General features: G+C 34.8%; 2 protein-coding genes across 4 annotated transcripts in view; one reads left to right on the top strand and one right to left on the bottom strand.

Moving 5' to 3' along the window:
- The window catches only part of LOC146475820 (serine/threonine-protein kinase TBK1-like), a 39,223-nt gene extending 20,114 nt beyond the window's left edge, over positions 1-19,109 (top strand). For 2 of the 3 annotated variants that reach the window (XM_085115506.1, XM_085115507.1), the window contains exons 19-26: positions 10,411-10,529; positions 12,535-12,611; positions 13,277-13,415; positions 13,967-14,063; positions 15,211-15,377; positions 15,455-15,526; positions 15,646-15,711; positions 17,276-19,109. In XM_085115506.1, the coding sequence (XP_084971632.1) occupies positions 10,411-10,529; positions 12,535-12,611; positions 13,277-13,415; positions 13,967-14,063; positions 15,211-15,377; positions 15,455-15,526; positions 15,646-15,711; positions 17,276-17,312 (774 nt within the window). In that variant the 3' untranslated portion in view covers positions 17,313-19,109. Of the gene's footprint in view, positions 1-10,410; positions 10,530-12,534; positions 12,612-13,276; positions 13,416-13,966; positions 14,064-15,210; positions 15,378-15,454; positions 15,527-15,645; positions 15,731-17,275 lie in introns of those variants that run through there. The other variant, XM_085115508.1, reaches the window with a different exon arrangement.
- LOC146475818 (complex I assembly factor ACAD9, mitochondrial-like) overlaps positions 18,478-25,214 on the bottom strand; it is a 48,745-nt gene continuing 42,008 nt past the window's right edge. The window contains exons 16-20 of the mRNA XM_085115511.1: positions 24,877-25,003; positions 23,410-23,487; positions 22,816-22,944; positions 20,861-20,933; positions 18,478-19,752 (exon numbers count right to left, since the gene is read on the bottom strand). Of these exons, the coding sequence (XP_084971637.1) occupies positions 19,658-19,752; positions 20,861-20,933; positions 22,816-22,944; positions 23,410-23,487; positions 24,877-25,003 (502 nt within the window). The 3' untranslated portion in view covers positions 18,478-19,657. The remainder of the gene's footprint in view (positions 19,753-20,860; positions 20,934-22,815; positions 22,945-23,409; positions 23,488-24,876; positions 25,004-25,214) is intronic.

Raw genomic sequence — 25,214 nt, 5'->3', positions numbered from 1 at the left:
AACTTATTTGCTTTTAGCCAAAAGAAAGAGATCCATGATGTTAAGGCTTAACTTATTTGCTTTTAGCCAAAAGAAAGAGATCCATGATGTTAAGGCTAAACTTATTTGCTTTTAGCCAAAAGAAAGAGATCCACGATGTTAAGGCTAAACTTATTTGCTTTTAGCCAAAAGAAAAGAGATCCATGATGTTAAGGCTAAACTTATTTGCTTTTAGCCAAAAGAAAGAGATCCATGATGTTAAGGCTAAACTTATTTGCTTTTAGCCAAAAGAAAGAGATCCATGATGTTAAGGCTAAACTTATTTGCTTTTAGCCAAAAGAAAGAGATCCATGATGTTAAGGCTAAACTTATTTGCTTTTAGCCAAAAGAAAAGAGATCCATGATGTTAAGGCTAAACTTATTTGCTTTTAGCCAAAAGAAAGAGATCCACGATGTTAAGGCTAAACTTATTTGCTTTTAGCCAAAAGAAAGAGATCCATGATGTTAAGGCTAAACTTATTTGTTTTTAGCCAAAAAAAAAGAGATCCATGATGTTAAGGCTAAAATTATTTGCTTTTAGCCAAAAAAAAAGAGATCCATGATGTTAAGGCTAAACTTATTTGCTTTTAGCCAAAAAAAAAGAGATCCATGATGTTAAGGCTAAACTTATTTGCTTTTAGCCAAAAAAAAAAGAGATCCATGATGTTAAGGCTAAACTTATTTGCTTTTAGCGAAAAAAAAGAGATCCATGATGTTAAGGCTAAACTTATTTGCTTTTAGCGAAAAAAAAAGAGATCCACGATGTTAAGGCTAAACTTATTTGCTTTTAGCCAAAAAAAAAGAGATCCATGATGTTAAGGCTAAACTTATTTGTTTTTAGCCAAAAAAAAAAGAGATCCACGATGTTAAGGCTAAACTTATTTGCTTTTAGCCAAAAAAAAAAGAGATCCATGATGTTAAGGCTAAACTTATTTGCTTTTAGCCAAAAAAAAAGAGATCCATGATGTTAAGGCTAAACTTATTTGCTTTTAGCCAAAAAAAAAGAGATCCATGATGTTAAGGCTAAACTTATTTGCTTTTAGCCAAAAAAAAAGAGATCCATGATGTTAAGGCTAAACTTATTTGCTTTTAGCCAAAAAAAAAAGAGATCCATGATGTTAAGGCTAATCTTATTTGCTTTTAGCCAAAAAAAAAGAGATCCATGATGTTAAGGCTAAACTTATTTGCTTTTAGCCAAAAAAAAAAGAGATCCATGATGTTAAGGCTAAAATTATTTGCTTTTAGCGAAAAAAAAGAGATCCACGATGTTAAGGCTAAACTTATTTGCTTTTAGCGAAAAAAAAAGAGATCCACGATGTTAAGGCTAAACTTATTTGCTTTTAGCCAAAAAAAAAGAGATCCATGATGTTAAGACTAAACTTATTTGTTTTTAGCCAAAAAAAAAAGAGATCCACGATGTTAAGGCTAAACTTATTTGTTTTTAGCAAAAAAAAAGAGATCCATGATGTTAAGGCTAAACTTATTTGTTTTTAGCCAAAAAAAAAAGAGATCCATGATGTTAAGGCTAAACTTATTTGCTTTTAGCCAAAAAAAAAAGAGATCCATGATGTTAAGGCTAAACTTATTTGTTTTTAGCCAAAAAAAAGAGATCCATGATGTTAAGGCTAAACTTATTTGTTTTTAGCGAAAAAAAAGAGATCCATGATGTTAAGGCTAAACTTATTTGCTTTTAGCGAAAAAAAAGAGATCCACGATGTTAAGGCTAAACTTATTTGCTTTTAGCGAAAAAAAAAGAGATCCATGATGTTAAGGCTAAACTTATTTGCTTTTAGCCAAAAAAAAAAGAGATCCACGATGTTAAGGCTAAACTTATTTGCTTTTAGCCAAAAAAAAAAGAGATCCATGATGTTAAGGCTAAACTTATTTGTTTTTAGCCTAAAAAAAGAGATCCATGATGTTAAGGCTAAACTTATTTGTTTTTAGCGAAAAAAAAGAGATCCATGATGTTAAGGCTAAACTTATTTGCTTTTAGCCAAAAAAAAGAGATCCATGATGTTAAGGCATAACTTATTTGTTTTTAGCCAAAAAAAAAAGAGATCCATGATGTTAAGGCTAAACTTATTTGCTTTTAGCCAAAAAAAAAGAGATCCATGATGTTAAGGCTAAACTTATTTGCTTTTAGCCAAAAAAAAAGAGATCCATGATGTTAAGGCTAAACTTATTTGCTTTTAGCCAAAAAAAAAGAGATCCATGATGTTAAGGCTAAACTTATTTGCTTTTAGCCAAAAAAAAAGAGATCCATGATGTTAAGGCTAAACTTATTTGCTTTTAGCCAAAAAAAAAAGAGATCCACGATGTTAAGGCTAAACTTATTTGTTTTTAGCCAAAAAAAAGAGATCCATGATGTTAAGGCTAAACTTATTTGTTTTTAGCCAAAAAAAAAAGAGATCCATGATGTTAAGGCTAAACTTATTTGCTTTTAGCCAAAAAAAAAAGAGATCCATGATGTTAAGGCTAAACTTATTTGTTTTTAGCCAAAAAAAAGAGATCCATGATGTTAAGGCTAAACTTATTTGTTTTTAGCGAAAAAAAAGAGATCCATGATGTTAAGGCTAAACTTATTTGCTTTTAGCGAAAAAAAAGAGATCCACGATGTTAAGGCTAAACTTATTTGCTTTTAGCGAAAAAAAAAGAGATCCATGATGTTAAGGCTAAACTTATTTGCTTTTAGCCAAAAAAAAAAGAGATCCACGATGTTAAGGCTAAACTTATTTGCTTTTAGCCAAAAAAAAAAGAGATCCATGATGTTAAGGCTAAACTTATTTGTTTTTAGCCTAAAAAAAGAGATCCATGATGTTAAGGCTAAACTTATTTGTTTTTAGCGAAAAAAAAGAGATCCATGATGTTAAGGCTAAACTTATTTGCTTTTAGCCAAAAAAAAGAGATCCATGATGTTAAGGCATAACTTATTTGTTTTTAGCCAAAAAAAAAGAGATCCATGATGTTAGGGCTAAACTTATTTGCTTTTAGCCAAAAAAAAAGAGATCCATGATGTTAAGGTTAAACTTATTTGCTTTTAGCCAAAAAAAAAAGAGATCCATGATGTTAAGGCTAAACTTATTTGCTTTTAGCCAAAAAAAAAGAGATCCATGATGTTAAGGCTAAACTTATTTGCTTTTAGCCAAAAAAAAAGAGATCCATGATGTTAAGGCTAAACTTATTTGCTTTTAGCCAAAAAAAAAGAGATCCATGATGTTAAGGCTAAACTTATTTGCTTTTAGCCAAAAAAAAAGAGATCCATGATGTTAAGGCTAAACTTATTTGTTTTTAGCCAAAAAAAAAAGAGATCCACGATGTTAAGGCTAAACTTATTTGTTTTTAGCCAAAAAAAAGAGATCCATGATGTTAAGGCTAAACTTATTTGTTTTTAGCCAAAAAAAAAAGAGATCCATGATGTTAAGGCTAAACTTATTTGCTTTTAGCCAAAAAAAAAAGAGATCCATGATGTTAAGGCTAAACTTATTTGTTTTTAGCCAAAAAAAAGAGATCCATGATGTTAAGGCTAAACTTATTTGTTTTTAGCGAAAAAAAAGAGATCCATGATGTTAAGGCTAAACTTATTTGCTTTTAGCGAAAAAAAAGAGATCCACGATGTTAAGGCTAAACTTATTTGCTTTTAGCGAAAAAAAAAGAGATCCATGATGTTAAGGCTAAACTTATTTGTTTTTAGCCAAAAAAAAAAGAGATCCACGATGTTAAGGCTAAACTTATTTGCTTTTAGCCAAAAAAAAAAGAGATCCATGATGTTAAGGCTAAACTTATTTGTTTTTAGACTAAAAAAAGAGATCCATGATGTTAAGGCTAAACTTATTTGTTTTTAGCGAAAAAAAAGAGATCCATGATGTTAAGGCTAAACTTATTTGCTTTTAGCCAAAAAAAAGAGATCCATGATGTTAAGGCATAACTTATTTGTTTTTAGCCAAAAAAAAAGAGATCCATGATGTTAAGGCTAAACTTATTTGCTTTTAGCCAAAAAAAAAGAGATCCATGATGTTAAGGTTAAACTTATTTGCTTTTAGCCAAAAAAAAAAGAGATCCATGATGTTAAGGCTAAACTTATTTGCTTTTAGCCAAAAGAAAGAGATCCACGATGTTAAGGCTAAACTTATTTGCTTTTAGCCAAAAAAAAAAGAGATCCACGATGTTAAGGCTAAACTTATTTGCTTTTAGCCAAAAAAAAAAAAGAGATCCATGATGTTAAGGCTAAACCTATTTGCTTTTAGCCAAAAAAAAGAGATCCATGATGTTAAGGCTAAACTTATTTGCTTTTAGCCCAAAAAAAAAAAAAAGATCCATGATGTTAAGGCTAAACTTATATGCTTTTAGCCAAAAAAAAGAGATCCATGATGTTAAGGCTAAACTTATTTGCTTTTAGCCAAAAGAAAAGAGATCCATGATGTTAAGGTAAACTTATATGCTTTTAGCCAAAAAAAAGAGATCCACGATGTTAAGGCTAAACTTATATGCTTTTAGCCAAAAAAAAAGAGATCCACGATGTTAAGGCTAAACTTATTTGCTTTTAGCCAAAAGAAAGAGATCCACGATGTTAAGGCTAAACTTATTTGCTTTTAGCCAAAAGAAAAAAGATCCATGATGTTAAGGCTAAACTTATATGCTTTTAGCCAAAAAAAAGAGATCCACGATGTTAAGGCTAAACTTATTTGCTTTTAGCCAAAAGAAAGAGATCCACGATGTTAAGGCTAAACTTATTTGTTTTTAGCGAAAAAAAAGAGATCCATGATGTTAAGGCTAAACTTATTTGCTTTTAGCCAAAAAAAAGAGATCCATGATGTTAAGGCATAACTTATTTGTTTTTAGCCAAAAAAAAAGAGATCCATGATGTTAAGGCTAAACTTATTTGCTTTTAGCCAAAAAAAAAGAGATCCATGATGTTAAGGTTAAACTTATTTGCTTTTAGCCAAAAAAAAAAGAGATCCATGATGTTAAGGCTAAACTTATTTGCTTTTAGCCAAAAGAAAGAGATCCACGATGTTAAGGCTAAACTTATTTGCTTTTAGCCAAAAAAAAAAGAGATCCACGATGTTAAGGCTAAACTTATTTGCTTTTAGCCAAAAAAAAAAAAGAGATCCATGATGTTAAGGCTAAACCTATTTGCTTTTAGCCAAAAAAAAGAGATCCATGATGTTAAGGCTAAACTTATTTGCTTTTAGCCCAAAAAAAAAAAAAAAGATCCATGATGTTAAGGCTAAACTTATATGCTTTTAGCCAAAAAAAAGAGATCCATGATGTTAAGGCTAAACTTATTTGCTTTTAGCCAAAAGAAAAGAGATCCATGATGTTAAGGCTAAACTTATATGCTTTTAGCCAAAAAAAAGAGATCCACGATGTTAAGGCTAAACTTATATGCTTTTAGCCAAAAAAAAAGAGATCCACGATGTTAAGGCTAAACTTATTTGCTTTTAGCCAAAAGAAAGAGATCCACGATGTTAAGGCTAAACTTATTTGCTTTTAGCCAAGAGAAAAAAGATCCATGATGTTAAGGCTAAACTTATATGCTTTTAGCCAAAAAAAAGAGATCCACGATGTTAAGGCTAAACTTATTTGCTTTTAGCCAAAAGAAAGAGATCCACGATGTTAAGGCTAAACTTATTTGCTTTTAGCCAAAAGAAAGAGATCCATGATGTTAAGGCTTAACTTATTTGCTTTTAGCCAAAAGAAAGAGATCCATGATGTTAAGGCTAAACTTATTTGCTTTTAGCCAAAAGAAAGAGATCCACGATGTTAAGGCTAAACTTATTTGCTTTTAGCCAAAAGAAAAGAGATCCATGATGTTAAGGCTAAACTTATTTGCTTTTAGCCAAAAGAAAGAGATCCATGATGTTAAGGCTAAACTTATTTGCTTTTAGCCAAAAGAAAGAGATCCATGATGTTAAGGCTAAACTTATTTGCTTTTAGCCAAAAGAAAGAGATCCATGATGTTAAGGCTAAACTTATTTGCTTTTAGCCAAAAGAAAAGAGATCCATGATGTTAAGGCTAAACTTATTTGCTTTTAGCCAAAAGAAAGAGATCCACGATGTTAAGGCTAAACTTATTTGCTTTTAGCCAAAAGAAAGAGATCCACGATGTTAAGGCTAAACTTATTTGCTTTTAGCCAAAAGAAAAAAGATCCATGATGTTAAGGCTAAACTTATATGCTTTTAGCCAAAAAAAAGAGATCCACGATGTTAAGGCTAAACTTATTTGCTTTTAGCCAAAAGAAAGAGATCCACGATGTTAAGGCTAAACTTATTTGCTTTTAGCCAAAAGAAAGAGATCCATGATGTTAAGGCTTAACTTATTTGCTTTTAGCCAAAAGAAAGAGATCCATGATGTTAAGGCTAAACTTATTTGCTTTTAGCCAAAAGAAAGAGATCCACGATGTTAAGGCTAAACTTATTTGCTTTTAGCCAAAAGAAAAGAGATCCATGATGTTAAGGCTAAACTTATTTGCTTTTAGCCAAAAGAAAGAGATCCATGATGTTAAGGCTAAACTTATTTGCTTTTAGCCAAAAGAAAGAGATCCATGATGTTAAGGCTAAACTTATTTGCTTTTAGCCAAAAGAAAGAGATCCATGATGTTAAGGCTAAACTTATTTGCTTTTAGCCAAAAGAAAAGAGATCCATGATGTTAAGGCTAAACTTATTTGCTTTTAGCCAAAAGAAAGAGATCCACGATGTTAAGGCTAAACTTATTTGCTTTTAGCCAAAAGAAAGAGATCCATGATGTTAAGGCTAAACTTATATGCTTTTAGCCAAAAAAAAGAGATCCACGATGTTAAGGCTAAACTTATTTGCTTTTAGCCAAAAGAAAGAGATCCACGATGTTAAGGCTAAACTTATTTGCTTTTAGCCAAAAGAAAGAGATCCATGATGTTAAGGCTTAACTTATTTGCTTTTAGCCAAAAGAAAGAGATCCATGATGTTAAGGCTAAACTTATTTGCTTTTAGCCAAAAGAAAGAGATCCACGATGTTAAGGCTAAACTTATTTGCTTTTAGCCAAAAGAAAAGAGATCCATGATGTTAAGGCTAAACTTATTTGCTTTTAGCCAAAAGAAAGAGATCCATGATGTTAAGGCTAAACTTATTTGCTTTTAGCCAAAAGAAAGAGATCCATGATGTTAAGGCTAAACTTATTTGCTTTTAGCCAAAAGAAAGAGATCCATGATGTTAAGGCTAAACTTATTTGCTTTTAGCCAAAAGAAAAGAGATCCATGATGTTAAGGCTAAACTTATTTGCTTTTAGCCAAAAGAAAGAGATCCACGATGTTAAGGCTAAACTTATTTGCTTTTAGCCAAAAGAAAGAGATCCATGATGTTAAGGCTAAACTTATTTGTTTTTAGCCAAAAAAAAAGAGATCCATGATGTTAAGGCTAAAATTATTTGCTTTTAGCCAAAAAAAAAGAGATCCATGATGTTAAGGCTAAACTTATTTGCTTTTAGCCAAAAAAAAAGAGATCCATGATGTTAAGGCTAAAATTATTTGCTTTTAGCCAAAAAAAAAGAGATCCATGATGTTAAGGCTAAACTTATTTGCTTTTAGCCAAAAGAAAAAAGATCCATGATGTTAAGGCTAAACTTATATGCTTTTAGCCAAAAAAAAGAGATCCACGATGTTAAGGCTAAACTTATTTGCTTTTAGCCAAAAGAAAGAGATCCATGATGTTAAGGCTAAACTTATTTGCTTTTAGCCAAAAGAAAGAGATCCATGATGTTAAGGCTTAACTTATTTGCTTTTAGCCAAAAGAAAGAGATCCATGATGTTAAGGCTAAACTTATTTGCTTTTAGCCAAAAGAAAGAGATCCACGATGTTAAGGCTAAACTTATTTGCTTTTAGCCAAAAGAAAAGAGATCCATGATGTTAAGGCTAAACTTATTTGCTTTTAGCCAAAAGAAAGAGATCCATGATGTTAAGGCTAAACTTATTTGCTTTTAGCCAAAAGAAAGAGATCCATGATGTTAAGGCTAAACTTATTTGCTTTTAGCCAAAAGAAAGAGATCCATGATGTTAAGGCTAAACTTATTTGCTTTTAGCCAAAAGAAAAGAGATCCATGATGTTAAGGCTAAACTTATTTGCTTTTAGCCAAAAGAAAGAGATCCACGATGTTAAGGCTAAACTTATTTGCTTTTAGCCAAAAGAAAGAGATCCATGATGTTAAGGCTAAACTTATTTGTTTTTAGCCAAAAAAAAAGAGATCCATGATGTTAAGGCTAAAATTATTTGCTTTTAGCCAAAAAAAAAGAGATCCATGATGTTAAGGCTAAACTTATTTGCTTTTAGCCAAAAAAAAAGAGATCCATGATGTTAAGGCTAAACTTATTTGCTTTTAGCCAAAAAAAAAAGAGATCCATGATGTTAAGGCTAAACTTATTTGCTTTTAGCGAAAAAAAAAGAGATCCACGATGTTAAGGCTAAACTTATTTGCTTTTAGCCAAAAAAAAAGAGATCCATGATGTTAAGGCTAAACTTATTTGTTTTTAGCCAAAAAAAAAAGAGATCCACGATGTTAAGGCTAAACTTATTTGCTTTTAGCCAAAAAAAAAAGGGATCCATGATGTTAAGGCTAAACTTATTTGCTTTTAGCCAAAAAAAAAGAGATCCATGATGTTAAGGCTAAACTTATTTGCTTTTAGCCAAAAAAAAAGAGATCCATGATGTTAAGGCTAAACTTATTTGCTTTTAGCCAAAAAAAAAGAGATCCATGATGTTAAGGCTAAACTTATTTGCTTTTAGCCAAAAAAAAAAGAGATCCATGATGTTAAGGCTAAACTTATTTGCTTTTAGCCAAAAAAAAAGAGATCCATGATGTTAAGGCTAAACTTATTTGCTTTTAGCCAAAAAAAAAAGAGATCCATGATGTTAAGGCTAAACTTATTTGCTTTTAGCCAAAAAAAAAGAGATCCATGATGTTAAGGCTAAACTTATTTGCTTTTAGCCAAAAAAAAAAGAGATCCATGATGTTAAGGCTAAACTTATTTGCTTTTAGCGAAAAAAAAGAGATCCACGATGTTAAGGCTAAACTTATTTGCTTTTAGCGAAAAAAAAAGAGATCCACGATGTTAAGGCTAAACTTATTTGCTTTTAGCCAAAAAAAAAGAGATCCATGATGTTAAGGCTAAACTTATTTGTTTTTAGCCAAAAAAAAAAGAGATCCACGATGTTAAGGCTAAACTTATTTGTTTTTAGCCAAAAAAAAGAGATCCATGATGTTAAGGCTAAACTTATTTGTTTTTAGCCAAAAAAAAAAGAGATCCATGATGTTAAGGCTAAACTTATTTGCTTTTAGCCAAAAAAAAAAGAGATCCATGATGTTAAGGCTAAACTTATTTGTTTTTAGCCAAAAAAAAGAGATCCATGATGTTAAGGCTAAACTTATTTGTTTTTAGCGAAAAAAAAGAGATCCATGATGTTAAGGCTAAACTTATTTGCTTTTAGCGAAAAAAAAGAGATCCACGATGTTAAGGCTAAACTTATTTGCTTTTAGCGAAAAAAAAAGAGATCCATGATGTTAAGGCTAAACTTATTTGCTTTTAGCCAAAAAAAAAAGAGATCCACGATGTTAAGGCTAAACTTATTTGCTTTTAGCCAAAAAAAAAAGAGATCCATGATGTTAAGGCTAAACTTATTTGTTTTTAGCCTAAAAAAAGAGATCCATGATGTTAAGGCTAAACTTATTTGTTTTTAGCGAAAAAAAAGAGATCCATGATGTTAAGGCTAAACTTATTTGCTTTTAGCCAAAAAAAAGAGATCCATGATGTTAAGGCATAACTTATTTGTTTTTAGCCAAAAAAAAAGAGATCCATGATGTTAAGGCTAAACTTATTTGCTTTTAGCCAAAAAAAAAGAGATCCATGATGTTAAGGCTAAACTTATTTGCTTTTAGCCAAAAAAAAAAGAGGTCCATGATGTTAAGGCTAAACTTATTTGCTTTTAGCCAAAAAAAAAAAAAGAGATCCATGATGTTAAGGCTAAACTTATTTGCTTTTAGCCAAAAAAAGAGCTCCGTGAGTTCAGAATTTATCGTTTGTTCAAGATCGGCGAATGTACAGCCAGAAATACTTATATTACTGTTGTCCGCGAACACTTTTACACAAGCTATGGTAAGGCAGTTTGGAAGGTCATTTATGTATATCAAGAAAAGTAAGGGGCTAGGTATATTGCCCTGTAGCACCCCGCAGGTTAATTCGCCCACATTGGATGATTCTCCGTTAACATTATATTTTTGACACCTACAAGCGTAGGAGGAGAAATATCGGAGAGAGCGCTGAACTGAATATCATTGTCGGTTTGACAAAGGTATTTTCGGGCTTCATCTACGATGCAGATTTCCTCAGTAAAGATTTTATCAAGTATGATTTTCCCTAACAGTTGCACAAAACAAATCAGGGACTTGACCAGTTTAAGAATCTGATTTCTGAGGTTGTGGAGACCGACAGATTCCATGCTTTCTTGGAAACTTTCCGGGAGGACACAGAGAATCAAAAGTTGTAAGTTGTAAATCATGGTTTGCTTTTTTTCTTTGGTGTTTAGTCACACAATATTAAAAATTCCATCTTTCTGCTTTTAAATGTGCGGGTGTGTTGTTTGTTTATTGTGTGCGGTTGTGTTTGTTGTATGAGTTTGTGCCATCTTACCGCCCTCTATCTTATTACTTAAAGGGAAGGTTCACATTTCAGCGCATGTGCATGAATCTAAATGCTTTATTTTCTTTCTTATCAACTTTATGGCCTTAAAAATCCCACTCACATGTATTTCAGTAATCACATTCTATAATTACTCCAAGCAAAGTGACTGATGACCAAAATTCACAGAAAATGCTGGTGGATTGTACTCATATTGTCGATGTTGAATTTAGCGTTGACCCGTAGGATTTATTCCACGGTTGATGTGTTTACAGTTATTTGCATGCGAAATAACGCAATCATATGAAAAAATTACCACCCGAGTTACCTATTCCCTTCCGAACGGTTCATAACAACGAATTAAATTAAACACGCTTGGGTCATAGCGAGCAAAGGCGAAAGAGTATTTTAATTCATGGACATGCGCAGAACCGTGAACCCCTCCCTTTTATACTAAGGAAATTTGGCTGCATGGCTCCGCTAGCCCCCATGGTTATTCCAAACAACCAGTGCTCTAACTTCAATTTAGTAATTGTCTTTACAAATATCACTGTAACTAGGCAAGAGGACAAATAAATTTTTGTTGTTGTTTTTGTTTTTTTGTTTTTGTTTTGTTCAGTAAGGTTGAAGGACCCGTCCGCATGTACACTATTAAGTATTTCGTTTGAAAACACTTCCTAGTGATATGAAAACTTATCGTCTTAGTGTTTTAGATGTATGAAACCTGAATATAATACTTTAAAAAGATGAAAATGCTGTTTTTGACGGTTTATCTCAATTTTGACGATGGCTGAAAAATCTTCAAAAGTATACCGTGACGTTTTTAAACGACACTAGTGTGGAAAACTGTAAACAAAAACTCTACTGTACACGAATATATTTTGCAACGTTCCTCGCAGACTTTGGAAAGCTTATTATTGTGGACTGGGTGTAAATTTGGAATATTTCTACTGATAAGCAGTAATATTTTATTATTACTAATAGCAGTAATATGCTATTATTATTAATATTAGCAGTAATTTTTAATATTACTTTTATTAGCAATATTATGTTATTATTACTAATATCAGCAGTAATACTTTATTATCACTAATATTAGCAGTTATATCTTATTACTAATATTAGCAGTAATATTTTATTACTAATATTAGCAGTAATTTTATTACTAATATTAGCAGTAATATTTTAATATTAGTAGTCGTCTCTTATTTATCACGTGTCTAAATAACGCGCTAGTTCTCGCCACGTGACCTAAACAAGGTTCCGTGCTGTTCTTGATTTAAGGACGGTGCCTACTAATACAGATGGTTTTGTGCAATTTATAACTATACAGGAAAAGCAGATCTTAGCAAGGGCTATTGGAATCCAAAAAGAAAATTGGGAGTAACCACGCATTTTTTAGAGATAATTAAGTAACAATAATTCTAAAAAGTTCTAAAATACAAACCAATGTATGGCATTGTTTCCAAATTGAAGCTTAATTATTTCTCAAAATGTGTGGCTACCCCCAATTTCCTTTTCGGATTTCAATAGCCCTTGCTAAGATCTGCTTTTCTCGCATAGTCATAAACCGCACAAAAATATCTTTGTCGGTGAGCTCCGTCCTTAAAGAACCCGAGTTTTTTGGATCATCCCGAGATGCGCAGGACGTATGCGCAGTAGCAGAAGGAGACGCCGCCCTTTAACCGCATTTTTAATAAAACGTGGCATAATAGGACGCGAAAAGCCGTGTTTGCGAGCACTTGGCGTGTTTTGTGTTCCACGCTCGTATATTTTTTTTTCCATAATCCGTTTTTATACCCTTAAAAGTTTCATCCTGGAAACAAATGAAGAATTTTTAATAATAGCTTGCTTTTCTGTTCTACTCTAGTTTCAGTGTGGTTACAACGTACACAGCAAAGGTTGAAGAGATCTACCAGCTCTTTAGAAAAGACAAACACCACAGGCGTAAGTAGTATGAGTGCTGTATAAACTCCGTATGCTGTAGTGAATGTAGTTTACCACAGTAGAATAGCGAATACGCGAGGGTTAATGCTTTTTCTGTGCCCGTTTTGATGAGAAGAACTGTTTCCCAAGGGTACTGCACGACTTACAGCACCACGAACTGTGACACTTAATTGAATCAAATGCATTCGTGGTGGAGATCAACTAGCCTATAAGAGTTCGAGGATGTGTTCACGTGGAGATCAGCCGTCAGTTAGAATCCTGGATTAATACTATTTGACAGTATTAAAACAAGATCTAGGTCAGCGCGTTATATTTTCAATCTTTTGTCCATAAAAATTATAATTCAAGCAAATACGACAAATTTTGCTTTGAACCTCGTTATGAAAGCGAGGCTTCATGCGTAGTTTTTATTGTAAGATTGGTTTTCATTCATATGCAAACAAAACTAATTTTCGTATGAAAAGCCTTGCACTTAACCTCGCTTTCATGATGAGTTTCAAAACAACGCGGAAATGGCGTATTGCACTGATGGCGTGCCAACAAATTTTCAACGATTGTAGCATCTCGTTTTTTACACAAATCTCGTTTAGCGTCTGCTACGTGGCTAGTCTTGTACGACTTAAATCTTCCTCATGTATGTCTCAGATTTTTGTGTTTGTTCTAAGGATTGTCTTACGGTGATGAACAGAGGCACATGTTTGACAGGAAGAAGGTGGTGGGGCTGTGTGAAAAGGTCACCAGAATAACGGAGGAAGCTTTGGGAAAAAGAAGCGAATTACACGGACAGCTTGTTCAGTGGCTCAAGTAAGTTTTTTATTTATAAATTCGAATCTGTGCTGTAAATGACTCGAGCTTAGCATCAGTCATTTATTTTCCCGCGTTTATCAGCGCTTCCCATCAGCCTTATTTTTCTCGCGCTTGGCAACCCTCACATGTTTTCCCGCGCTTAGCATCAGTGACATGTTTTCTCGCGTTTGCTATCAGCCACATGTTTTCCCGCGCTTGGCGGAGCGCTTGGTATCAGCAATATGTTCTTACCGCGTTTGGCATCAGTCTCATGTTTTCCCGCGCTTTGCGGAGCGCTTGGCATCAGTCTCATGTTTTCCCGCGCTTTGCAGAGCGCTTGGCATCAGCAATATGTTCTTGCCGCGCTTGGCATCAGTCTCGTGTTTTCCCGCGCTTGGTACCAGCCGGTTACATGCTTTGTTCCACATTCTGATTGGTTTCCGTTTGTTATGATTGGTCGCATAGGCCCACATGATCTGTTACCTCTGCTCTGTTTCTAATTTCTTTTGTTTATATTTTACGATCCTATGAGAACGTCACTAACTTAACGGTTATTGTTTTTTCTACAGTGAAGTAAATCGCTGTTACGAGGAAGCTGAGAACTTTCACAATTCTTTTATGGGTCAAACTGAAGCGACTGAAGCCCATCGTCTTGCCTTACAAACAGTGAGTGTGATGATTCAGCCGAAGATTGCTCTATTCATTTAGGTTGAAGAAGAAGAAGAGAAAAAACGCGTCTGGGTCAAGAAGGGAAACATGTGAAGCGTAATGGTCTCCGAACGTAAACGTCAAAGATGACCAAAAGCAAACGGAAAGGAAGGCAGCTTTTAGAACGGCTGACATTCCATTCTCCAGATGATTTTTCATGTCACATAAACGAAACCTCAAAATAATATATAATAACAACAAAGACGGGTTATGAAGATTGGATTACGTATGAGAAGCTCATAAGGGGTTTTAAAGCTAATTGCCAAGAGATTGAGGAAACGTAAATCAGCTGTTCTTAAGTGGATTGAAAAAATGCTTGTTAATAAAACAGCACTCACAAAGAAGGGTGAAAGGTAATATAAAACACTGCTCTTTTATGTGAAACTTTTCAAGAACACGAACGAATGATGGAAAATATAACGACTTGTTTTTGTTAAGTAAGAGAGAGCGTAGGAAGAACTTCTTCAATCGGACGGAAGAACGAACGAACGGACTGACAAAAAAAAAACGATCGAACGAAGACCCTACTTCAAACAGATGGACGGACGAACGGTTCAATAGGACGAATTGTTAGACGGAAAACTGTCCAATAGACGAATCGTTAGACGGAAAACTGTCCAATAGACAAATCGTTAGATGAAGAACGGTCCAATAGACGAATTGTTAGACGAAAAACGGTGCAATAGACGGACGAACGGTCCAATAGACGAACCGTTAGACGAAAAACGGTCCTATAGACGAACGGTCCAATGGACGGACGGTTAGACGAAAAACGGTCCAATAGACGGACGGACGAACGGTCTAATAGACGAATTGTTAGACGGAGAACTGCCCAATGGACGAATCGTTAGACGAAGAACGGTCCAATAGACAAACGGACTAACAGTCCAATAGACGAACCGTTAGACGGAAACCGGTGCAATAGACGGACGGACGAACGGTCCAATAGACGAACCGTTAGACGAAAAACGGTCCTATAGACGAACGGTCCAATAGACGGACGGTTAGACGAAAAACGGTCCAATAGACGGACGGACGAACGGTCCAATGGACGAATGAGTCTTGGGATGAAAGCGCTGTACTAACATGGTGTTTATATTTTTAGTTTCAAGAGCAGTGCAAAAAGAAGTCCAAGGACATTGTACAAAAGCTTCAAACACTGGTCACAACACCGAGCTCTGCTCCGACAAAAGTTGAATCACCCGCTGCTACTGTCAATGGAAATATCGACCAGGAATTGGCAGATGGAGTCATGCAAGCTCTTGGAAATGAGTACGTATTTGCCAAATGTGTGGTAGAATCGGATGATTAAGATTTGCTAATCTTTTCTTTCTCTGTTTTAAATTTAGGCTGGACACGCTGAGAAACATTACAAAAACATCTCTGGGAACAGCTCAGGACAACACAAAACAAATTAAAAGGTAAACGGTACAATAGGGTCTAGACAATTTTAGATAAGACAATTTATTTATTTCGTTCTGATGTTACATGTTCTGAAAATTTCTCTTTCACTAACGCATTCATTTGTTTCTTTTTTCAGGCTTATTACCGGCTTTTTAGAGCACTTTGAGACAACGAATGCCTATTTGATGAAGAACGCGAAACAGTGAGTACACATGAACTTCTTCTTCATGAGGTTGCTATTGTGGTTGTGGAGATTTATCAAACTGTACTAAATTTGCCTTTGGTGACTATCGCAAAACCAACATCTGTTCTGCACTATTGGCTAAATTAAAAATTTGTTTTCGGACCAATCTTTCATCCATACGTGAAACAGTGAGTACACCTTAGACCTCCTTCTTCATAAGGTTGCTATTGTGGTTGTGGAGATTTATCAAACTACTTATTTGCCTTTGGTGAATATCGTAGAGTGAACAGCTGTTCTGCATTATTCACCAGATTAAAATTTTGTTTCCGGACTAAACGTTCATGCAGGCCTCAAACAAGATCCTCATCTCTTGCATGACTTATGGTGATTTACATGAATGTAACGCCCTGTCACCCCTTGACCATATAGTTTCCTAAGACAGTCCATTTTGTTTTGCATTATCCCTCAACTAGGAAATATCATAGGATAATCATTAGGATTTTGTTTTCAAATCTGTAAGCCTCCTATCGTAATTTGAAGGCCTCATAAATTTAGTCCAGAAGGAATATTGAGTTAGTTACGATGAAAGTTAGTTACGATGAAAGCAGGACTTTTTATGTGACATAGATAAGAGACGGGTTTCAGGTCAAAACCTTAAGAATTCCAGCTTCCTGATCCGGCAAAATGAATGGTAAACTTAAGCAGAAGACCTACACCTTTCAAAAGCTCTATTTTCACTGCACCCTTATAACCTGCAGCTGCATTGTTTTTTAGGGCTGGAAGCATTGTTCTGTTGTTCGTTCTCTTTTCCTCTCTGCCAATTATGTAAAAAGTTGCAAAGGGTGCAGATCGCCCCAACTTAGGAATATTTGGAGAGACTTCTGCCCTATTAACTCTTTAAACAAGAAGTTCCGCAATAAAAGGGCAAGCTCCTCCTTCATTTCACACTTTTGTGGGCGTGAGACGCAAATTTAGACGTCGTTTAGTCGTGGCAAGTTGTTGACTCAAGCGTCCTCTGAAAAAAATCTCTCAAAATTTCGTAGTATCACTACAGCAATATGAGATATCAAGTTCTAATTTGTTTACAGGGGTTTATCCGTAAAACGTAACCGATTTTATCGATAAGAGCCGTAGAAATACACACTTGTTGTTTGTCAGTTGTTTACGCTCTGATAGCTGATTAACAACTGAAGGTGAGAATGTCCAGGCCCCTTTTACACCCGAACTTCCTGCTTAAATAATTCATGGACTCCCCGACTTTGACAGTTACCTGGAACACTGGGAACCCAATTTCTCATTAACAATTAGATTATGAGCTCGAGATTTCTATCGCGAAATCGAGAGCGAATAATCTAATTGTTTTAGTATAAATCTACTAGTCGATCAAAACTAAACAAGTAAATTGTCTATATCCTCATCGCAGACACTTCGAAAACGCGGCGAAGTAGCCGCCATTTTGCTGAAAACTGCTACTCACTATCTATCACAGAATAGATAGCGAGTAGCGTAGCCAATCAGAGAACGGCATTCGTGATAGAAGACTAGTAGATTTATACTAATAGTTTATATTTTCCTCTTACAGGCTGGAAGAAACCGTGAGAGAGGAGTCCCACTACTGACAGTAGTGGACTGATTTGACACAACCATGATGTACCAATGCTGGTGGCAGTGTAGTACTGATATTGGTTAACATTGTGCTAATACTAACAGCAATGTAATCGCCAGCCATCATGGAGTGTCCTCTCACTGACGCCACGGAGGCGTCCTCAGTCCGGCCACAGGCCCACCATGTTGTGCAAGACCACAGGTTACCCAGGTCAAGAGTTGGTTGCCATCTTAACATCTTGATTTCTCCCGTCGTAGCCCGAGTGTATGAACAGCATGGTCAATGAAGAGCATCATAGGATTGTCCCTGCTCCGATGAAGGGTCTGTTACTGAGATTGGGAACAAGGTTAAATTGAGCCATCCTGGCTTCGAAGAGTGATTCCATTTTGAAATTTCAAACCTACCTTATTTAGTGTTTGATTTAGTGTTGTGTTTGCTGGGTCCAGTTCTTGGTTCTTAAAACCTTTTGTCACCGTTCCAAGCAAACATTTGGTTTTTCAAGTTAATCACCAAACATGTAACAGTTAAATGCGAAATAGACCTATACAGCCCATTTAAAAAGTTCTCAAAACCTTATACATAATACTAATCTTATCAAACGAGTGCTGGTAACGTGCTCCATGATTTCAAAGGTTTTGAATGACAGAAAAACCTGCTTCTGGACGAATGGTTAGATCTCAAGGATCATGAGGAAGTTCCCCAATGGTGCACAGAGCTCAAGTGTCTGACTTTGGTACCAGTTGCTTGAGTTTGTTCTAAGTTACGATTGCTTCATTGTAATCGGTGACTAGTGATTACTTAACATGTGTCTAATTAAGTATTGTAGATTAAAAGGGGTTACTTGGCAATATGATTTACCCCAACAAAATCAGTTTCGCTCAAAAGTTGATGCTATTGATATGAGAAATGCTGAACTGCCGCGGAAATTATAAGAACTAGAAGCTAGCAGCTTGCAAGACAGAGTGCATGAAAGGTTTCCGTTTTGTCTAATTAAGGATTTTAGATTAAAGGGTGCTACTTTGCGATATGATTTACCCCAACAAATCAGTTACGGTTAAAAGTTGATGCTAATCATATGAGAAATACTTAACTGGTACAGAAATTATTAGAACTAGTAAAGGCAGTTTGTTAGTGCATGAAACGTTTCGTTGTAGCCTACCAGTGTGAGTTTTTGTACAAGTAGTTAATGGACGTGTATTTGTAAATTCTTCAACATATATTTGATAAGTGTACAACATTAAGTAAAAAATGAGTTAATGGAATTTGAACTTCACCATTCTATCTTTCAAATTGCGTGTCATCTGAATGTTGGCTGGCCGTCAGCCTGTAGTTGTCTTTGTTTAGCTAGGCCACTGTCGACTTTCTGTAAGCCGATGTTTCATGTTTTGATAAAGCAGCAGTTTAATCATGGGCTAAGGTGCAATTACACCATAACCTTACATCTTTATCAGAAGCCCATTGTAGTGAAGGTTCCATTCATTTTCCGATTTGATATCAACATTTAACAAATGTGTTTGAAACTTTCAATGAAAGATTACGTTCTAGTATAGCTATAAGTGTTATCAATATTCAACAGTGTGTGGGGTTGTATTTCATTTAAAGCTTAAGGTACTTAACGTTTTGTTGAGTTTAGCAACATATCCTCATTTACAATATAGTTACTGCAAGGCGATGTTGTAGCGAGAAATAAAGAACATTATGGACACTGGATAGTTAATAAGTTTTAAGCAGCAGTGTACTGCATACAATGTAACATAATCATAGTGATAGTAAAAAAATGATTGAGGAGTAAAGTTAACATGATGTTCGATCTCTTTCTCTCCGTTATCTTTTTCTTTCTTCAATGGAAAGTAAATTTTGTTTTTGAGACAAGAAAATCAAAACCCAAATATCTCGAAATGGCTCTTGTCATTTAACAGTACATTAATTGAAGTCCTAAAATCAATTAACACGAAAGCTTAACAAAATATTTTATTACCTTTAAAGGTCAGTTCAAGACAGACATCTAGGTTTGCAAATAATGATCATCAATGCATAAAATCAGGCACATAACTATCGAGATTTTAGCTTTACTGCTCAGTCTCTGGAGTTTTTACCGTATTTACCTTCCACTACTTGGATGAAAAATGATCTACGTTTTTGAATAAACAAATTCTCCTTACTTGTTTACGGAGAATAAACAGGACCAAAAGACCAGCATGGTGGTCATTCTGTCCAAAAATCAACTTTTTCATGTCAATATGAAAGGAATATGAAAGGCTTTCTTTATGTTGAATACGTAATTTCGAACACTTAATTTATGTATAAGTTATATATTTATGCTTAATTTAACATATGTACAGATAGAAATTATAAAGTTTAGACATTGAGGGTGTGCGGCGCAACACACCCTCCATTGTTAAATATGTCTTCAGCAATTTTCTTTAAATCTTCATCTCCATTCTTCTTGGAACCTGATGTGATAAAAAAAAGACGTTTGCACAGAAAATAGTAACTGAGTTCTTACGCTTATGGAGGTTACGGATGAAGCTAGAAATTTCGGTTACAAGAAGAAATGTTTCTTTATTACAGAAACCACGTTTTCCAACGTTTCATGTCTGATCTCGCATTTTCAACTTAGAACTGCTAAATGCATTTCAACATGTTGGCATGACATTTGGGCTTTCTAATACATTACTTTGCCAGAAATCGCCTGTCCAAAAGGTTTTGAAGAGGTACAATTGTTTTGTCTATTTTCTCCTAATTTCACATCTTATAACCAGGCACGAGTGCCTACCGATCGCGAAGACCGTTACCTGGACAAATTAGAATTTGGAAATGTTGGTTTTTGTGCAAGGAGGAAAACCGGAGTACCCTGAGAAAAACCTTCGGAGCAAAGGACGAGAATCAACAAACTTAACCCACACAGGGCTCGAGACTAACTTTTAAGCCCACTAGTCCAGTGGCTAGTAACAGGTCTGATTTCACAAGCCAAACAAAAATTTCACTAGCCACAGTTTCACCAATTCGTTTTACGAAAAGGGGAGGGGGAAAGGTCGGACATTTTCTATTAGTTGTGAAATAATTATTACGAAAAATCTCGCACACCTGTAAAGTTTTTTTCACTGTTTACAAAAATTAGTTATTTGCGATTGAAATTTCAAGTTGATCTTAGCAAGAGAAAGCCATAACTCTAGGCATGTCACACGAAAAGCGGGCGAACGTAGGTTTTGTTCACTTGACTTGCTTTTGTGATTAGTAAGTTTCGTCTTTGTTTTCTGTCCAGCACTCCAGCTGTGCATTACAATTTTAACCAGCTAAAATATCGATAAAATAGCTAGCGAAAACACAAACCCTTCTACCCAAAACTGAATTTTCACCAGTGTGTGGCAAGTTGGCTACAATTAGTCTCGAGCCCTGCGGGCACATATGACGCCGAGTCCGGGAATCGAACCTACATTTATATATTTTATTGGTTTACAACAGTTGGTCTCATAAAAGCTAATCTTGAGGCTCCAAGCTTAAGGTCCTGTAACGTTGAATATCATCCCGGTTCCCCATTCAATACGTAATGTTCAATACCTGACTTGATTTCCTTGAAGAGAGCGTTGTTCATGTTGTATTTGTCTTTGCATATTGTATTTGTAAGGAGGACCTGCAGAAAAGGAATACCTCACATTTAAAACGCACTGTCTCGGCTAGTTAGCAATGACTGTGTAATAAGGATCATGTCTAAAGTCAACATATGGGGTCCAGTTTACACCTCCCAACTAAGCACGGATGTTTCAAGGGAACGAAGAAGCAAAATAAGAAACTGGGGAACCTCTGGTGGAGAATTGCCATAATGAAGGTAAGTGGAAATCTTCATACTAATATACCTGCCAATAACTTGCAAATCAAATGCCAAGACTGCCAAATCCAACCAAGAATGTTGAAGATAAACTGACGTTTTCTATTTGAAAGCGAGTTTAATTTCATAACAAGGTAAGTCCATTTGAAGAACTTATATAGCATAATTTGTCATGGAATGTGATCTATTTTCTCAAATTTTTTTTAAAGTTTATTTCGAATTCATTTCTCATCTTGGATTGATGGCAAATTATTATTATTATTATTATTATTATTATTATTATTATTATTATTATTACTATTATTATTATTACTATTATTATTATTATTTATTTATTTATTTATTTTTAATAATAGTCTCTTTACTAACATATTCCAAGCAAATTGCTATTTACAAGTTACAAGTAGAAAAAAAAGAACTATTAAAACCTATTTACAATTTATTTCGAATAAAAAAAGAGACTGCTTTCAAGCATAATTTTTTAAAGAAAAAACAAATGTCATATTATTATTATTATTATTATTATTATTATTATTATTATTATTATTATTATTTATTTATTTATTTTTTAATAGACTTGTTTACAAAACTTTCAACAACACTTAACTTTACGGTTTAAGCTTAAGGCAAATTGGATGGATAGCTCTAAAACGTCAAAAATCTAATTACAACCAGCCCTGAAAAATGAAACATAGATTTGAAGAGAAAAAGAAAAAGATGGAAAAGGGACGCTAAAGGTAGTCGAGCTCCTAAATATTGAAATCCAAGGTTGAAACATAAAACATTAGAGTCATGATAGTACAAGAAGTTGAAGCATTCTCACGCTATTTACTTGCTTTGCAAGTGCTTCTTTTAAATGCATGGCAAATTTGTTCTTATAAGTAAAAGTTTGGTTATACATAGACAAGTAAAAATTAACGATAAAACCGAACAACGTTTCGGGGTCGTCATGGCGCCATTATCAAGTTCGAAGTGATAGAAATAAATGAAGTCAATGTCAGAAATAGTTCACCAAAAAATTAACATAATGTCTAAATATATAATGTCACGTAAATAGTTTAGCTTGAACTGAGTCCGATTGGACATTGAGAGATGGTGTTAACTCTCTAATTAGCAACATTTCGTAAACTAAGCAATTGAACTTATTCATGCACTTCTTAAGGATAGAAAAATATCTGTCAAGGTCTTTAGGGACATTTATACGGTGTTCATTAAGAAGATGCTTGCCAATGGAAGAAGATTGGTATTAATGCTCGACCACGCGCTGGTGTAAATGCCTAAGTGTAAATTTCTAGCATTGGTAAAGTGATCTAAGTTGCAAAACGTCGACTTCAATTTCTGATAGTACAAGTAATATTTTGCAAATAAGAGGCAGTAGTCAAATTTTAACAAAGTTGAGTTATAAGTTTGCTTGTCCTGTGGTGTAATACCAAAGAGTTTTTTCCAGCGGTGTTAGGGAAAAGGGGCAATAAGGTTTGGCATTAAACCAGTGGACAGAAGGAGCATTTGGCAATGTATTTCTCAAAGTTACGATACGTTTTACTTAAATTCTAGACCAGATTTTTGTTTTACACCCCCATGAATGCGATTAGTAAACAATGGAGGAAAGTTAGAGGTATAAACTTGAGATAAAATCCTTCTCTAAAATAAAGAATAAACTGAAAAATGTTTACAAGTTTCCACAAACCTCATGACTAACGCTTGGTAACCCCTGGTTTATTGACCGCGTTGCTCTGGAAATCACAGCAGTCATTGCAAACAGGTTGATACAGGCATCCGCTACTCTCTTGAGAAGCAGTTGCTCCTCTATAATGTCCTACAACAGAGCAACACTGCAGTTAAAATCACAGTAAATTGCAGCCATGTACTTTTGGGCTATTTCTTGGTGTCCTAGAGTCTTTTGAGTCGTTTCATCACGGTATCTTCATTTCTTTGCGGCTTGAACGAAAGGGAATCAATGTATCGATGTAATACGGTAGCAAAAATGCCTCCTTGGATCTACAGCACTGAACACCATCCAGCAATACTAGAAAATTACCAGACCTCAAAAGACCGGCATTACAAGACCTCTTAATTATGAGAAAGGGACCCATTATGATCCTAATTTGTTTGGTCTTTTTCATGGACGAAGCCAGTGTTAATTCAGAAAATAGGTTTTATCTGGAGTCAGCCAGTGCACTGAAATGAAAATTTAGTTGTGCAACCTCAAGAAAGGAATACGGGCTAGAGTTGTTTTGACAAGAATGAAGGTAAGTTCCTTCAAGCTATTAACAAAAGTTACCTTTCCATATTTGGTGAGCAAGTTTTCAGATATTCTACCAAAGTCAGCTACATTTTCCTCCAGCTTTTTAACACTATCCTGAAAATAAAAATGCAGAACATTTAAAGCAGTGATAGGCTTTGAACCTCGCTATGAAAATGAAGCTAAGTGAAAGGTTTTTATTATGAAAATTAGTTTTCATTCATTTGCAAACAAAATTAATTTTCATATGAAAAGCTTTGCAGTTAGCCTCGCTTTCATAATGAGGTTCAACTTGGAAATGCTCTATTAGGATTTCTCTCGTCTTAAAGAGACATGCCAGCTTTTTAAACAACACCTACTTTAAAAAAATACAAGTCAAACTTCCATCAACGAAACAGAGTTTTGTTGAAAGTCGATATTTTATTTTAAAACCAATATTCTCAACTTCATTAATAATTTATCAAGAGACAACAGAGGAAATCACAACCGTGAAGGAGCTTTGGAAATGTGATCTTAATTGTTGTATAATTTGGAGATCTTTTGGCTTGAATTTCTCCAAGAATTACAATTGTTTGAGAAGCTATATCGCCTGGATTTTTCAACCTACTTCTCGGTGTTTGGAAATCCCATGAAACACTCTTCCTCGTGTTTGATATATTACATAACGGTCTTTGGTTATAGATGGCAAGGGTGGAGATGAGTTCGGTCATGAGAAAAAGTGCTGAAAACTGTTTTTTTTCTTTTCTACCCCTTTCAGATTTCACTTGACGGCACAAACCACGTGATCCACCTTATGGAAAAAGATGGCGGCTGTACATTTAACCACTATAGCTTGCGAATCTAACACAGTCAATATGCACATAGAAATATTTTTGGCGAAATTCGTCTCTGTACTATGTATGCTAGGTTTGAAGTTTCTATGTGCGTTTTATTAGCGTTTTCAGGGTTTTCGTACGCTAAGAATTATGGGTAAATCAGTCGCCATCTTTGTCGGTGCGATGGATTAACAACATTGGTATCAATCAGTCCAGGACATTTTGTGATGATCTAGACATTCTTTTCTTGTCATTTCTATTATCACCTTGTTGCTATCAATATTTCTATTTACGTCCAGCTTTGTAAGGTACCTATACATAGGGCAATTTCAGTCATTCCCAATGAAAGAAGATGGCAAATACCCTTGCTCTAACGTCGTGCCAATAGATCTGATGTCCTTAAAAAGTTGTCGCGCTCTCTGTCAAGTTTGCTGTAATTTTACTGCTGACAAGAACAGCATAATCATGTAATTGTTTTAATCGTGTGGCACCTGCTATTGTTTTTAGGGTTGGGGGTATTGTTCTGTTGTTTGTTCTATTGTTTTCTAGAAGGATTGCAAGCCAATCACGTGGGACCTTATGAGAGCTGCTACATCGCCCGACAAGAACATTAAATTCAACACAGATTTCACGCAAAACACAGTAGTCTCCACCTGGTACCCCCCTCCCCACCCCCCTAGTCAGTACTCACCGCTAATTGTGGATGTGCTACACTGGCAATTCCTTGCAAGTTTCCTTTTAATCCCAGAAAATATTGAAACCTCTTCATGGCGAACTCCATCATGAATTCCATGTTTGCAAATGGATTCTTTAAATATCTGGTAAGATAACAATTTTACGAAACTGACCTTACGTATCTGAGGTGTAAAGTTCCAGTTTCCCCTTTTTACAACACACTTGAGATTAACTTTAAAAGATTTTAAGTTTGGAGGATAAAACCATTCAAAATATGGATTTTTGTCAGCACTTGCTGCGTTCGAGGCAAGACGAGGCACTTGCCTCGTCTAAAGGCCGATTTAGACGGTACCA

Source organism: Pavona decussata, unplaced genomic scaffold (assembly GCF_977016875.1).
Source record: "Pavona decussata unplaced genomic scaffold, jaPavDecu1.1 SCAFFOLD_83, whole genome shotgun sequence".
In the NCBI taxonomy this organism is placed as follows: domain Eukaryota; kingdom Metazoa; phylum Cnidaria; class Anthozoa; order Scleractinia; family Agariciidae; genus Pavona; species Pavona decussata.
The sequence above is the reverse complement of the archived record's forward strand: the minus strand, read 5'-3'. Positions and strand labels throughout refer to the sequence as shown.